Here is a 17,023-nt window from a genome sequence, read left to right as displayed (position 1 = left end):
GAAGTGATATAACTACTAAATATACAATGCTCATGCAGCAAATACACTATGTAGTGAATGAATACTGTACCTCGAACTCCTGTATCTCAAGGATCAAGACAGGGGTAATGAGCTGGAGAGTGTCATACTCCGAAAGAATCTCGAATTGCAGCAAGGCAGCCTCTAGATGTCAAACACCAACAAACACAGCTAAGAAAGGGTGGATCTGATGCAGATGGAAGTGCAAGAGAGAGAAATACTAAAAATGCAGGTGAGGAGAGAGAAATACTATAACACAGTGAGGAGAGAGAAAGTAATTAACGCAGCTGCAGGAGAGAGAAAACAGTAAATGTAGGCTACAAGAGATGATGGTGATAGCTGGAGGAGAGAGAAAATCTAAAAGGTGGCAATTGGGGCCTGCAAACACAATAGTATGCTCACGTGGCAGACTGTATGACAGCTATATGATAGACAATAGTGGTCGCCTGGCTGGAAACATCAACAAACTTATGATGGAGGGCTGCATACAGGCGCTAGATGAGTGAAGGCTACAATGGACAGCTTGGACTGTGATGTCCTCCATGAACGAGGTGTGGGAAGCAAGCTGAAAATACCTGAAACATGCAAAAATGAGATTAGGACTGAATGGAGGGTAGCATATCTATTTATAGAAAGTTTGGGCCCTCCCATGTGGATTTGTGCTTATGGGATACAAACACTCTTTAGGAATGCATTTCTTTTTAAATAAACAAGGTTTATTCCTTAATTAAGCATGTTTTGGAGCCGTTTAAGTGAAGCTAATGCATTTTTAGCTCAACACCCCCTCGTAGGTCCAATAACAACGCCATGAGAAGTAGGCCAGCCAAGCTTGTTTTTCTTTATCTTTTACCCCAAGGCGTCCCACCCCAAAGCAGCTAGAGCATCGGCGGTCAAAGGGTGCGCTTCGGCTGCCCAGTGGCCTACTAAGACTATAGAGGTGATGGTTATCTTATCAAGGGAGCCCAAGTGATCACCCCAGAGAGGCCAGGGCATCGAACAAAGGGTGCATGTCGGTTGCCTAGTGGCCTACCAAAGTCCCGCAAAGGCGGATGGAATTAGCTATGGATTGTTTTTTTTTAGGGCTTTGTGGTTTTGATAGATTTAACATTGAGGGTTCCAAATTAGTTTTCTTTATATTGAGTATCCATGCCCTAAACAAGAGAGTAATAAGGGATGGTCAGACCCAAGACCTTCATAAAATAAGCATATCATCCCTACCATTACTAGGTGTTGGTGAATAAGGAAAATGGCTAAGGTGTGGGTGACAGAAATATAGCAAAGATGTGAAGCAAGAAAGATAAGCATAGCAAGCAAGCTAGGAAGAACTGCCATGTGCAGCCACGAATATGGTGGATCTAGAGTCGAACACTTCAAAAGGTCAAAAATGAATAAATGCGTACAAATGCATGTTTACATGAACAGAATGCCAATGCATGGAGTAATGCAAAGGGACATGCAAGATATCATGCTCATGCAAAATGCAATGCAACAGTGCCACTTAGACAGTGTCCTCACAAGGGAAATTGTTCACTTGTCTAAGTGTTCTTTTATAATCATGTCATCCTGACATTGTGGATGAAGTTACAAATGTCCATAAGTACAATACAAAAGAAGAAATGAATGAATGAATGTCTAAAAACTGTAAGCATCATTACTATTACTATCAAGAGAAATAGCTACCCCCTCTCAAACCAGAAGGGAAAGCAAGAGGAAATAACCCTCTCCCCATCAATCTGAAAAAGTAGGGGAGGGTGTACCCAAGCCGAACCTGGGTAGAAAGTAGTGAAGAACCGGCTGGTTGAGTGCTTTGGTCAAAATGTTTGCAAAATTGTCTGATACAGGCATAAACTCTAGGCGCCTAGTTCAACCTACTCTCTGGAAAAGTGGAAGTGGACTCCCACATGACACGTCTCTGGTGTGATGATCAGATTGCCCGCAAGGGAAATGACACTCTAGTTGTCATAGTAGACAACGGTGGGAGAGTCACAAGGAAAGTGAAGCGCCACTAGTAAGCTACTCATGTAGATGGCCTTGGTGGTGCCATCAAAGAGAGCCCGATACTCCGCCTCGGCTGTGGAAGCTACTGTCGTCTCTTGCTTATGACTAGACCAAGAAATGGGAGCCATGCCCAAGGTGAAGAGATAGCTACAATGGGAATGCTAGATGTCAGGATCTCCTGCCCAATCAGAATCAAGGTACCCTTGCAAACATAAACCAAAACCATAAGTGAGGCCATAAAAATAAGTACATTGTAAATAACGCAACATAGGAAGACATACAATCCAATGTGACATCTTAGGTGCTGTGAAATATCGATTGAGAATGCTAACTGAGTAAGCTAAGTTTGGCCTAGTATGAATTAACCAAAGAAGTTGTCTGCGTGCCATTTTCATGAACTGTTTGGTTCCTATGCTCTACGAATTCATTTTGAGAGGGGGGAGTTAGTAGAGGTGAGCTCGCAAGAGATGCCATGCCAGTGTAGAAACTCAGAAAACTCGTGGGAGATAAACTCACCACTGCTATTACTTCTCATGCGACCAACACGACAACCCGTCTGGTTATGTACCAGCAACACCCAAGCAGAGAAATATATGAAAGCATCAGACTTATTCTTGAGAAAGTACACCCTCATGTATCTTGAATGATCATCCACTATCAAAAAGAAATATAGTGCGCCGTTCAAGGCAGCAGTGGATGTTGGTTCACAAAGATCAACATGAATCAATCTAAGAGGTGCCTCAACTCTATGTGTAGACTGTTGAGGGAATGGGATATGGTGCTTCTTCCCAAGCTGACATGCTTTATGAACATCTCAAGCTAGCTTCAGGAAAGGACCACCCTCAACCATCTCATGGCAAGACAATTCATAACGAGAGTCATAGCCAAGATGCCCTAGATTGAAATGCCAAAGACACTCATTGCTCGAAGGCTCCCGAGATGTGACTAACGCCCTGGAAGTGATGGAACACGGAGCCCTCGGTTGTCAGTTTGGTAAGAAAAAGGATCATGTGGTATAGGCCATTGGGATTACCCTCACCATGAGCAATCACTAAACTAGTTTGAGAGTCAATGACCTTGACTGTGGTTGCTATAAAGAAAATTGCTCATCCCAATCAGCAAAGCTGTTGAACAGATAACAAGTTCACCCCAAGCTGAGGACATAGTATACATTTTCCAATAAAGCCAAATCCGGACCTGTTTGTGGTAAAATTGATGCAACCTTGATCCTGGATCTTGACCGAGGAGTTGTTTCCTACACTAATCCACTCGGATGGAAGGCTTAGATATGGAAGATATCCTCTATAGGAGTCATGTGATGTGTAGCTCCACTATCCACAATCCAAATAGGTGCTGATGTGCTTGGTTGTGACGAGTGGGCCTCTCCGGTAACCTCGTCAGGAGGCAACTCATAGATGTGGATGAGACTCGCATAGAATGTCTCTATGGAGACAATGTGGGCCTCTACAGACCAGTCAAAAAATCCCTCTAGAGTTGAGAATGTTGTGGACTGAGATAGCTGACTATGGCAGTGTGAGTTTGATCTTTCCACTGGCCCCTCTCATCACCTTGCCTCCCCTGTGGGGGTTGCCCGCGACTGAGGGGTGGGGATCTGTGATTTGGGTTTTGGTGTTGTGCCTCTTGTCTTCGATCGACACTTGTCATCAAAATGACCAGCCTTTTGACAATGTTGACAATACCTATTCTTCTTAGGTACCTTCTACCACCCGGGTTTGAGTTGAGACTGGGAGTTTCCTTGTGATTTCCTTGCTTGTTTTTTATTTTGATTTTGATTTTAAGTTTGATTTTGTTTACCCTTTCCTTACTGCTCCTTCTAAGAATGAGCAACAAGAACCCCCTCTAAGGGATTATTCATATGAAACTTATCAAACAGCCGTGCATAACGCAATAGTTGACACTCAAATTCATAGAATGTGGGTAAATTGGGTAGAGAAACCACTTGCTGTACAAAATTGAAATATTTACACAGCAACTTATTAAGAAACAATATGACTTGATTGTTAGAGAACTTAGGAGTCCCTATAGTGGAGAATTCGGGAAGTAGATGCCAATAGTCAGCCAACTTGACTTTCAAGTCATTCCGGTTAGAGATTTTGAAGTTTTGAGGCTCATGGTCAAGCTTTATTTGACGAGTCCTTTCCTAAGCCGCATAATAGTTAGTCAAGAGCACCCATCGCTCTAATGCTAAGTCAAGATGTTGAAGCTAAGAATGAAACTCATGCAATAAGCCCTCCATTAGCTCGACAATAGTAGAGGCATTCCTAGCCTTCCACGAGTGGACGACCTTGTATGGAACAAGTGTGGGATTAGGTTGGGGTTCCAACCCCTGCACAAGATTTCATAGGTTCTGTGAGTCAAGGACATGTCTCATCAAGTTCGACCAAGTTGTAAATTTTGATTCGTTAAAATGAGACTTGTTATTGAATGCATGCTTTTGGTGAAAGATGAGGTAGAACCATGAGGTGTTGGGAATGTGGGGTAAGATGGATGTGGAGGATAAGATGGTGGTCGTGTTCATGGTGGAGGTGTCTGATAAGGAGGAGGGGGAAGAGGTGGGTAGGCAGAAATAGGCTTGAGTGTCCAATGAGTGCCGATTGATATGGAGGCATTGGAACATGAATGCTTCGATAAGGTGCCAGTGGAGGTGGAGGCTCTGGGACAAGTAAGCCCCATCCAAATATCAGTTGGGACACAGTATAATGACCAGAGGGTCCACTAGGTAATGCCATGGAAGCAAACTATGGCACCAACTGATTCCACACTCGGGACAGACTAGGGGGAATACCTAGGCTGCAATGATCTCGAAAGTGTGTGAGGAAAAGGTGGAATACCATCTGGTTGAGGAAGAGATGAGGTCCTAATGGTTGTGCCTAAGTTTGGAGAACCCCCGGGTGTGGTGAATGAAAACACATGTGATCCTACATGAGATGCAACATTTAATGCAGAAGGTGCAGTTTGGCTTCTTTGTGCCAAGCCCCTCTAAGTCTACTTGAACTTCACTAACTCAACACCTCTTACTAAATATTATTTATAAGACCTAGAGAGCCTTTGTTCAGGGACATACCATCTCGGACAATATCTTCACCTTTAGAGTGGACCCAGCACTGTGGGCAGGTAATAGAAATGCCACTACTAGATTTTGAGAAAGCCGACAAAGGGTTGAATCAAACTTCTTGGAGGATACCATAGCCTAGTTAGAGCCAGGACACCCACAGGTCAATTTACCTGCAAGAGTCAGCTCTGTTGAGCTAACAGCTTACAAAGCCAGACAAAGTTAATTGGATTTAACATTGCCTCTGCCAAAGATGGAACTTCTTGTAGTGAATGGAGTACCCTCCAAAATGGTGGGTACTCCACTAACCAGCTGAAGTAGTGATGATGTGTTCGACATCCAAGGGGAGTGCATTCATTCTCTCCCCTCAAACACATATTCTCTCTTCTCCTCCAATGTATATAGTGGCCTGGAAGAGTCAAGTCCCTGCAACCGAATACTTGTGTGTGGAGTGGATCAACGACCTGTTAGCACTTTATAGGTCATCAATAGAGGGGAAGCAGAAGGGTGACCACAGGAGGGTGGAAGGGAAGGAGTTCCACCTTGACATGATAGCTAGAAAAGCCTGCCCCTTTGGTCCTCCATGTTTTTCTGATTTTTGCAAAGGCGATGCCCTACTTCAGTTGAGAGTCACTGGATTGAGGAGGCTCAGGCTGCCCAAGTTAGGACTGACATATAGTTGTTGGTGGACTCAGAATTAGTAGATTAAAAAACGCTGTACATTGAGGATGCTATGTGATGTTGGAGAGGATGAGGTCAGCATTGGAGGTTGTTTTACATAGCAGAAGCTGCCCGAATCAACTGGCACAAGTCACATTGATTTTTTAAAGATCCTAATTCCAATACCAATTGGTGAGTTAACTTGGTTTGGGATTGATGTGCAGATAGTAGATAGCTAAATGTCTTTGGTTCCAGGTGGAGCTTGGCATCACAGCCACTTAGCAGTTGATTTTTGAGAGCAAGATGTACCGCTCATTAGTGCATAGAGCTCTGGTCATCAACTAGGTCTTGCCTGGTACATAGCTTCCTGTTGATGCTTCTTGTCAGCCTTGAACAAACCAGTCAGACAAATTGGTTCAGAATTTCTGTTGTTAGGTTTGGAAAGATTGAAGGGGGAACAGAAAGAGGAAAAACAGGTGAGGAGGAAGGCAGATAAAGGGGTAGCAAGGAATGCAAAAGAGGTTAAGGAAGAAAGGGCCATGCGGGATAGACAAAAATATAGGAGGAAATTTGTTCTGTTTGGTGTTTCTTTTCTCTTTGGGATGGGGGGAAAAGGGGACAGAAGGCAGCAGAATGGGTGGTATGGTTGGTGGGGTGGTGAGGAGAATAGGAGGAAATGATGATAGTGAAGATATTGCTAAAGGGAAGCACTTGGGCTGTTCCGAGGCAAGAGAGCAAAAATGGCAGGAAGAAAGGAAGGGTGGGCAGCTGGTGGGCTAGAGGCAAGGAGTTAAAGAGGGGATGGAGATGGCTGGCAGCCACCATGGGGGTGCAGATAGCAAGCGCAGATTTTGTCAGGGGGCGGAGTAGGAGGAGGGAGAGGGGGAGAAATTCAGAGGGAGGGGAAGTGTCCATGGCTGAACGACAAAAGTGTCTCTTTTCTATGATTCTATATTGAATTTCCATACTCACATATTGACAGGTCAGATAATTTGGTAGATTCTGACACCAAACTTTTCCGATGCAGCTATTGGTGGTTTCCCTTCTCAAGAATGCAAATTGATTACTGTATTTTGTATGCTTCGTGTATGGCTCAAGCAGTCAATACCACCATCTATCTTTCTAGGGAATATTGTGCATTTGACATAGGCAATGCCTCATATGCACCATTGTTGGGGACTTGGCATTGCAAAGGGAGACATTTGAACTTGCAGCTGGTCATTGCCACACACTGTTCTTGACTCTTAATGGCTTAAAACGTTTTTTCGTTGAGCATTAGACTGGCATCCTCGATTGTTTCCATATCTACTGGTTGTATGGCTTGAGTGCATTGCAAACTGTCGTCTCTTCTAGCAGTTAATGGTATTCTGGAAGATTCTTACACAAAGAAAAGAAAAACACTGTATATGGTATTCTGACGTTGCAGCCCCCCATTTATATACTAGTATGAAGATAATGGCATTACGAGATGAGTTTTTGATACTTGTTCAATCTAAAGAGGGATCTGTGTCAATCATTAGATTAAAAAATGGGCATGAAAAGATCCTTGCATATCTGAAGAGTATGTGGGGAGAATTTGTGCTCCTCATTATGTGTCACTATACTTCTCTAAGAAGTTACACTATTCTGGCTGAACAATGCACAGTAAAACCAGTGCAAAAATGAGGAACACACACCTTCTATCACAGAGAGATTGAAGGGGCTGCCACGTACAGAGGCCGTTGTAGTGGCTATGATAAGAGTATATCTTCCCATCTCATAAAGTGTATAGTTTCCCTTGTAATAATATTTTGAAAACTTATAGATTGCAAAATACTGATAAATATTAGCTCTCCTTATTACTATCATCAAATCTAGGTTGTCTTCATCTTCAGTACTTGCCAAGTTTCCGAACATGTCCCTAGTTTGGATTAAAATTTCTTGTGTTTGACCAACCCGTGACTTTGTCAATGATAATCCAAAAGGGATGCATGAACTCACATGAATTTCACCTAAGAGCATGTGATTATTAGTCTTTTTTTTTCGTAAAATGTGATCTCTCTCTCTCTCTCTCTCTCTCTCATATGAATAAATGTATATTAATGTTGGAATATTTACAGCTGGCCTTCAGGCCATCCAAACAGAAAGGATACAAGTCTCACATCAGGCCTACTGGCCAGCCATGAAAATCCTGGCAAGCACAAGTCAAAGCCTAAAGGCTACTATAAAATAACACACAAATATTATGCTGACTGCAGAACTGGGGTGGAGTGAACAATATCCAGCCAAGGAGCAGCCACATCAGGGAGGATCACATCTGTTGAAATCATGGAAGAAATCTGCCATAAGATTAATCTGCAAACATGGGCCACATGACCGTGGATACTTGACACTGAGTTCAGAATAAAGGCATTAGGGATACACCAAATGTGCCAAAGGACTATCCATCTGAGAAATTGGAAAAGGCAGACATAATCCAAGTGCAAAGAAAACAATGAAGGCATCTTACCCAAGACCCAAGAATGGATGGGCGTTTCCTATTGATTAGTTGCCAAGGTCCACACACAGGAAATAAAGCTCCAAATCTGCCTCACCACAGGGCGAGAGATGAAGAAGTGAATTAGTGTCTCATCACAAGTAGTGCAAAAGACACAATGGCCCCGCGAGATCTTGTGGGCACGCAGGACATCCCTAGTAAGAAGACCACTGATAAGTAACCTCCATACAAAAAATTTCCCTTAATAAGGAATCTTGGACCTCCACAATTGAAGAAATGTATCCTACCACTTTTCTCTGCTATCTTGGGCATGCTAAAATTTAATTTCTTTCCTAGTGACCCATCGCTTGTCCTCTACCATCTTGTGGGAGATTTGATTAGTTGACCTTTTCTGAAAATCATCTGGTTTGGCATGCATCCAATCCTACTGTAGTGAGTCAGGCTGAAAAGCAGGCAATGGATTATACTGCTGAAGCTGGTCCTGGAGGGTCAACCGGATTTGTCTATAGCCTCTAGGCACCAGAAAGTGCTGGCGTATACACTAGAAAGAATACAGGTGGGACTACCCAAGAATGACAGCATCATGTACTGATTGCAGCCCCAATCGAGCCATCTGATCAAAATTGATCTCACTGCAAATCCTTATCTAGCTGATGAAGCAACCTGAAATACTTCTGCCTGCAACGAATTAGCCTTCTTTCGGAGATCAGGAGGATGAAAAACTATAAAGTGAAGTATCTCTTGCCAAGAGGCAATCAAATGAGTCAGAAGAAATGACTGCAACAATTCAAGAGGCCTCACAGAATTCAGCACATGCCACCAACATGCTTGGATAACTATGCGACCATGGGAGATACCCGTCTCCTCGATGAAAAATTTCGCAATATCAATCTAGGGATGGCTTTGCACATAGAGGGCTTGCAAAAATGCCATTCTAAGAGTATTCATATGAAGATTGACATTCAATAAAGCAGCTCCCCCCAACTGTTTTGGAGTAGTAACATGCTGCCATGATATTTACACTTGACCCAAATGATTGCCTTTACTTATCGACAACATAAAGAAGATGGGCTGTACCAATTCCAAGAGAGACTTCTTGGTCGAGGGAAGCAAGGGTAAAAAATAAGAGACCATACTAATCATGATAAATTGAGCCACTTTGAGCCGCACATGAAAAGGCCAATCTTGAGATTCACAATACATAAACCTATCATGAATACGGAAGGATATCCAATCAAGCAATGCTCGAGGAGGCACATCCACACCAATGGGATATCCTAAGTGTCGAGTAATGCCATGTTTAGAGACAACATCTCCTTGCCAGCCCAATTCTTACAAATCAGTCTTTGTACAAAACATCAATGTTGATTTTTGAGTATTAATATGAAGGCTCGAGGCCAAACCAAATAGACTCCAAACTGCCATTGCTCGATTGACATTAGTTCGATCAGCCTTGAGAAACATAAAGGAATCATCTACCAAAGATTGACCCAAAAGTTGAGAACCATTGGGAAGAGATAAACCAACAATCTCCCTATCCTCGGCCAACCAATCCAACAAAGAAAGCATGGGGTGAGTGACCAATGCAAACAATAAAGGACTCAGAGGGCATCCTTGACAAATAGAATGAGATAAAGCAATCTCTTCTGTGTCCCCCATTAAGTGTAGCATGTGCTACTGCATCCTGATTGATAGTGACAATAAGAGAACTCATGCGAGGACGGAAGCCCATGGTAGACATCAATTACTGCATAAAGGACTAGCTGACATGATCAAAAGCCTTCTCAATATGTAGCTGGATCATAATGACCTATTGGCCAAAGGCTTCAGCATAATTAATCCCCATTTGAACATTCAAAATATTATGCATGATGTTTTCTCCCTTAATGAACCCAACTGATGGGAATGAATCAATTGTGGAAACACTTTCTGCAATCTGTTGGCAACAACTTTGGAAAAGATTTTATATAACAAAGCCATTACCAAAATGGGCCTCCATTGCTTCAAAGTGGATGGGGAAGCAACCTTGGGTAGCAAATGAATAACTGCAATTTTCCAATCAGCAACAGGCATCGCTTCGGATCTCCAGACATGGTGGCAAAGATGAGTCAATGGGTCCTTAAGCTGTTCCACATTGACTGAAAACAACTCATTAGGGAGGCCATCCAAATTGAAACTTTTCCTATGGGGTAAATGACATAGCACATCCTCCACTTCTTCCTTTGTGATATTTTCTTTCATCAATTCCTTCCATTCAAGCTTGACCTGATTTCAAATCAAGTCACAAATGTATCTTTGAGCAGAAAGAATAGAATCATAAAGAACTTCCTGCGGACAAAACAAAGATATATAGTATTAAAGGCACATTTGAATGATGGATGTGGGCTCCACAACCATTTCCCCTTGGCCGTTTATCAATCGCACAATAGTGAATCCATCATCAGAGACACAAGAAAGTGACTCTAGTAGAACCCCTTTCTCAATCCTACATGGAGTGTTGGGTGGATTCATATCCTCGCTATCTTAATCCTCAAGATATCAGTTGTGGTCCCTTGGTTCAACTCTGATCAACTGAGAAAAAGTGTAGGGTAGTCAAGGTTATAGTCAAAAGGTGGAAGGCTGTCAATATCCAAAACATATAGGCTCATCTAGATAGTCATCTGTGAAAACCAACAGTTCTTCTCGCCCTCTGCTACTAGTTGTCTAGATGAAGTTAGTGCCCATTTGGAGTTTCTATGACGTGGGAGATCCCATAATCTGCACCAAAAGGTCACTACCTTGAAGAGTGTCTCCATTATTGGTGTTGTTGCCCCTAGCTCTGCTCTGACAATGGGATGTAGAGTGGAGTGCTTAATCCTAATCATAGGTGCTATGATCATGATTAGTAGCCTTTCCATGTCATCCTAACCATCTTAATAATCTCTTTGTGTTCCAGTCTAATCAATGAGGGGACTGAGGCACCTATGGTACAAGCTATAGTAGTATACCTTTGCTCCATATAGTAGTGTAGTTGTGACTAGGGTGTGAGCACATGGGCTCTTGAGTGCCCCTAGTGCTATATAGCCTTGTGCTAGACGTGCCTCTGATGCCCCTCTCAACGTAAATCATGGGCTAGAGAAGGTGACTCCTGAATAATTATATTCCCTCACATACTCCACTATGTCTCCTCCAAATGTTTAACATAGATCTAGTCACCCATGGTGCTGAAGTATTTGAGACCATGGTAAGATTTACTGTGAGGTATCTATCTCTACAAAAGACATGCAAAGCACCTAGGTGGTGCTACAATCCCCTTGGTGAGTCTGAAATAAGAATAATGCCATCTATATATAATAATATCAGTATCAACACCCCTGTTAAACTAGCACCAGCTCCTCCTTGGTCAATTTAATCAGACACTTCATCTATATATAAACCAAACAATGTGGGTGAAAGCGGAGTATCTAGTCATATAAACACTCCAATATAGCATTGGTGGGGAGTGTTAAGAAGTAGCGATTGCAGTCATGCAATGCTACATTGAATGGGTGACAAGGTAAAATTAAACACCTTACTTAAGAGGGGGTGTTGGCATTGTAAGCTTCGGTGTTTGCGGATGTGTATATGTGAAAGCACTCTTATGTGCTTAAGATTGTATGGTGCATGAATATGGATGAGAGGTGTGGAGTAAAGTGTGCCACATAGGGCACACATGTAAAGTGTTGGCTGTATGGTGTCACACGGGGACACACATGGAAAGTGTGAGGGATCATTGATTGGTATCTCTTCCTTTATATATGTAACCAGTCTATGCAATAAAAAAAATCAAGAAGAGAACATTTGTTGAGTGTGCATATTGTTTTCCTTCTCTTTGTAGCCATGGAGTTCCTTGTCTATTACAATCCTCCGTGATAATGTATCAATCCTTTTGTACACACCATGATCAACCCCACATTGGAATTCTTGCAATGTGTCCTTTCATGGAGGAGGATTTTGGTGGTTGGCCTTCAAGGAAAGATATGGCATCTGGACCCTTATGTGTTCTGGGAGGAGATCTGGGAGTGGCGCCTCTGGATTTGGGAGGGCAAGCCACTTGATGAGCTGGAGTGGGACCCTAGAGAGTGGCTATGACTAGCTACTGTGGTCGCCAAGAAGCCATCGAGGTTCCTAGAGTACACAGCCAAGATTAACAGACACGTACTGATGCAGGAGGACATGGACTGGGTGCCTTCGTGTAGCAGGCATTGGGCGGAGCATAGCATCAAGGAGGCTTTTCAACGGACCTTTTGGCGCCGCCTATGGGATACCTGGAGGCCAAGGAGGGTATCATATCTCTTATGGCTATTGGCACATGGAGGCCTGGTGGTGGGGAGTTGGTTAGCCTAGATGCAGAAGGAGGGAAGTTGTAAACGCTGCACACAACACGTTCTGGAAACTCCAAAGCACTGTCTTTGGTCATGTGAGGCAGCACAACTCGTGTGGAGAGAAGCATGCCGCATTCTCTGCCGTATAGCACCCAGCCTAGGATGTATCTCATGGGGAGCTTTTTGCTGGTAGGCAGTCAGCCAGGGCCGTCACCTTTTGTATGACGTCGGGATGTAGGACAAGACCATCATTGAGGATGGGTCTTGTGCAGTGGTCAGCTAGGAGGCTCTACCCATCTGCCAAGTATAGTGGAGCCCACAGCAGACTGCTCTGAGGTATGGGAGATTGTAGGGAGTCTTACTGGATGGCACATCTGGAAGGCACAATGTCTTGGCGGGGAGAGACTTTCCGTACAAGCGACTTTGGCAGAGCTCTGGACCTCCATCATCCACTCCCTTCGCGGCTGATGGGACCAGGTGCAAGGCGAGTCAGGAGCTCCATTTTCATTTCATGCACACTTGGGGCGGCCAGGACCTATTATTATGATGCAAGCAAGAAGCCCCAGATGGCGATACCAACAATGCCATGTAAGTTCAACCACTTGCTCATATGTGCATACCAATACTATCTATCTCTCTCTGCTGCAAGTTGTCTTGAAGACTCCACGGCTAGTCTAGGGTATCAATCTTTAGGGAGCTGCCATATCCTCTGGAGGAAAGTAATTGCTTGGAATAATGCCTCAACTACCATAGGTGCAGCACCCAATTCTGCTTGGATGATCTCCTGTGGTACTGAGGCTTTTGCCCTTATCATACGTGCTATCATCAAGACCAGCACCCAATTTTTCTTGGATGATCTCCTGTGGTATTGAGGCTTTTGCCCTTATCATACGTGCTATCATATTGAGGCTTTTGCCCTTATCATACATGCTATCATCAAGACCAGCAGTCTTTCCATATGTTCCCAACCATCATAATATTGTGCTTCTGGTCCATCACAGTCTATAAGTGGCATCTGTCTAGTATGATAAAGGCTTGGGCCCCAAATTCCTGCCCCATAGAGTAGAGTGGGCATAACTAAAGTGTCAAAAAGCCACAATTTGGTACGAGGCTCTTGAAACTGTATGTGTGCACACTGTTGTTCTAGGGTACCCAAAGCTGCATATGCCTGTGCAAGCCTAGCCTCTGAAGTTTCCATCCATGAAAACTGTGGCCCTTTGAAAGTGACCCCAAGGTATACATATTTTCTAACCATTTCCACATGCTGACCGTCGTACATAAAGTGATGCTCTGAATGTGTCACCCAAGCTGTTGAGGTGTTAAAGACCATAATTTTAGTCTTTCCAAGATTAACCTTGAAACCTTTATCTTCACAGAACACATGCAATGCATCTAGATGTCGTTGTAGTCCCTCCGGTGAATTTGAGATGAGTACCATATCGTCTGCATATAACAAAATTGGTATCAGTACCCCAGCCAAGCTGGCTCCCATACCACCCCATCTTTGTATGTAATCAGAAATCTCATTAATATACAATCCAAACATCAAAGGAGAGGGGGGACAGCCTTGCTTTACACCAACCGTGCTAGACACTGAGTCTATTGTACCTCCACGCACTCGTACTCTCCCTGTTATAGTTTCATACAATGCATAAATACACCCTTGCATATCCTCTGGGACCCCAATGGATCGCAACCTTTGAATGAGTCTTGCATGTGGCACAGTATCAAAAGCCTTGCAAAAATCCACAAAACAACAATAGATTTTGTCTTTATGATCGTCCCTCCTCAATCAAGGCCCTTAGCATGAATATATGGTCTAGCATGTTGTATCTGCGGCAGAAGCCAGCTTGTCCTACAGACTGTATTTTCTTGTTTCAGCCCACCAACTCAACTCATGTTCCATAATACGGGCATATATCTTTCCTAGCATATGGCCAATCATAATAGTACAATAGTTGTTAGCAATCAATGGATCTCCACTCTTAAAAATCAGCACTATTGTGTGGTCACATCAACTTACGGGAAACCCCTCACATATGGCTCTATTGAAGAGATTCACCAGTGCATAACATGCATGTGCAAAATGCTCTGCCACAAGGCCATCTTGATCATGTGCTCTCCCATTCTTGAACCTCCAAATGGCATATCTCACCATCTTTTCTGTAAAGAGACCACATTGTGTTGGCCTAGAGTTTGATGGAAGGTATCTGCTCTTGTGATGGAACATCATACAGTGTTTCATGCCATACCATAGGTGATGTCAACTGAATTGGGGGTTGTCTCCCATGAAATTTCCTCCGTGCCTTCTTGTTGTCTCTGCTTAAAAAGAGTTGATACATCTCTGACTCTAGTTTGGCCCTACTTCGATAGTGAAAAGTGAATCTCAAGAAAACATAGGGTCAAACGAAGCGTTATGTTGATGAGAAGAGGTGACATATGGGGTTCAAAAAAGGAGAGTTGGTACTTGTAAAGATACCCAAGTCAAGGTAAAGATACCCAAGTCAATGTATTCCACTCTCAAAGATATCTTCAGCAACAAGTTTGCACACAAGTATTATGGGCCCCACAAGATTGTTAATCATATGGGTGATTTGGCTTATCATCTGGAACTCCCTTCCTTCACCAAGTTTCAAAAGGTCTTTCATGTGAGTGTGCTCAAGCCTTTTATTGGATCCCTAATGGATTATGTGGAAGAGTTGCCACCTATGGAGAAAGAGGACATTATTCAGTATATTTTGGAGGAAATCATAGGAAAACATGAGAAGAAGCTTAGATATCGATCAATCTAGGAGTATTTGATCAAATGGTGGGGTATACCTCTTGAAGAAGCTTTTTAGAGATTAGTACCCTCCTTATCTCAGAGATGCTACTATGGCTGAAGACTAGTCAAATTTAAATTATGGATGAAATGGAGTTCCATCCATGTTCGCTTGAAGCATTTCCCTATTCTCACTTCAAATTTTAGCATCATTGACTCCATCTCTTTGCTTATAGTGAGTTATCCATGTCCTTACTTAGATCTTGTGTTTTTGAACATACCATCATGTCTCTAATGGAGAAAATGGATCTACTAAGGTGATGCATTCCATACTTAGAAAAAAGGGATCAAATTGATCCTAATGAAGAAAGGCTTATGGAATATTGCAAATGGTAAGGAGAAGCAAACTTAGGATGTGGCCCAAATAGCCACATGGGAAGTATGAGATGACAAGGCTCAAGCCATGATTAATCTAGAGCTAGATGATACTTAGGTTCTTCATGTGGATGGATGTGACATTGGCAAAGACACTTGGTATCAAATCAACAAGTTGTTGGGGAGCTTAGTCCAAGAGTTCAAAGTTTGGCCTACTCATTGAATTTTTCCATTTAGAAATCAATGTACTAAAGTTCAAGTAAGAGATCAATGTAACTCCAAAGTGTGAGGCCTCTCTTCTTTTTCCGCACAAGACGATGAAAGATATTCCTTGCCTGTTTGTGTGTGCATGTCTCTAGTGTAATATCCCTCTATAGGTGGTCCTAGTCTGTCTGCACTCATCATCATACCAAGAATTTTGAGTACATCTACGTATTGCTGTAGAGCCCATCTTACATAGGAATGCCTCTAAAGCTGCAGCATGTAAAACCTTCACTAGAGATCTAGTGACATCTTCCAGTGGTTCATGTTGGTCTAGCTGGCTTAAGCCATCTCGTACTGCATCACTATAGATATGCAACGTTTGCTCTAGAAATTCATAATGTGGGAATGTGTGTAACTATGTGCATGTTTCTTGTCTCTAACCACATGTTAGAGTAAATTTTAGGATCGCATGGTTAGCTGCTATACCAATCAGCTTATCAGATATCTCAAAATGCTTAATTTCTCGGATTAATGCTGGCGAGTCCATTACATAGTCCACAATGCTGGCCTCTTTTTTGCTGTTCCAATAAATGAAAGCATCCACCTCGGCCATCTTAATAGGCCATTGAATATAGCCAATTCATGAGCACTTCCTAAAGCTAGTAGATGGGATCCATATGCTGTCACCTCCTTAGCTTGAGATGTCTTGACAAGCCCTAGTTCATCCAATGCCAATTCCTTAAACATTTCATGGTCAGTATCATAGAAGGCGGACTGCTCACTCCTTGTTTGAGGATTAAAGTCTCCCACTAGTAGTATGTCTCCATTGCTTGCATATCTCATAATATCCTCATGTAGTACTTCAAATGGCGATCCCTCCCCAAGAGAAAATGTTGAAGAGGCAGGTGGGAAGTAACATACTGCAACATATAGAGCCCTTGGGTGCCCTATCCTCAGCCTTACCCACATATATCTAGCATGCACATCTCGTGACACCACGTGAATCATGTCTTGGAGGCTCTCATGATAAAGAATAGCCACCCCACCTAACCCCTTGGTTCCTCTTGGTCTACGGGGTTGAGATCTATAGACACTCTCCCATTTGCATCCCACAA

At 43.0% G+C, this 17,023-nt stretch overlaps 1 protein-coding gene across 1 annotated transcript in view; it reads right to left on the bottom strand.

Moving 5' to 3' along the window:
• LOC148014751 (uncharacterized) overlaps positions 1 to 17,023 on the bottom strand; it is a 285,635-nt gene that overhangs the window by 37,166 nt on the left and 231,446 nt on the right. Inside the window, exon 17 of the mRNA XM_087666600.1 lies at positions 7,426 to 7,740. Coding sequence (XP_087522726.1) covers positions 7,426 to 7,740 — 315 coding nt within the window. The remainder of the gene's footprint in view (positions 1 to 7,425; positions 7,741 to 17,023) is intronic.

The sequence above is a fragment of the Lygodium microphyllum genome, chromosome 25 (assembly GCF_053477565.2).
Source record: "Lygodium microphyllum isolate KBCC chromosome 25, Lygodium_microphyllum_v1.1.10, whole genome shotgun sequence".
Taxonomy (NCBI): domain Eukaryota; kingdom Viridiplantae; phylum Streptophyta; class Polypodiopsida; order Schizaeales; family Lygodiaceae; genus Lygodium; species Lygodium microphyllum.
This window is presented reverse-complemented; position numbering and strand designations above follow the sequence as displayed.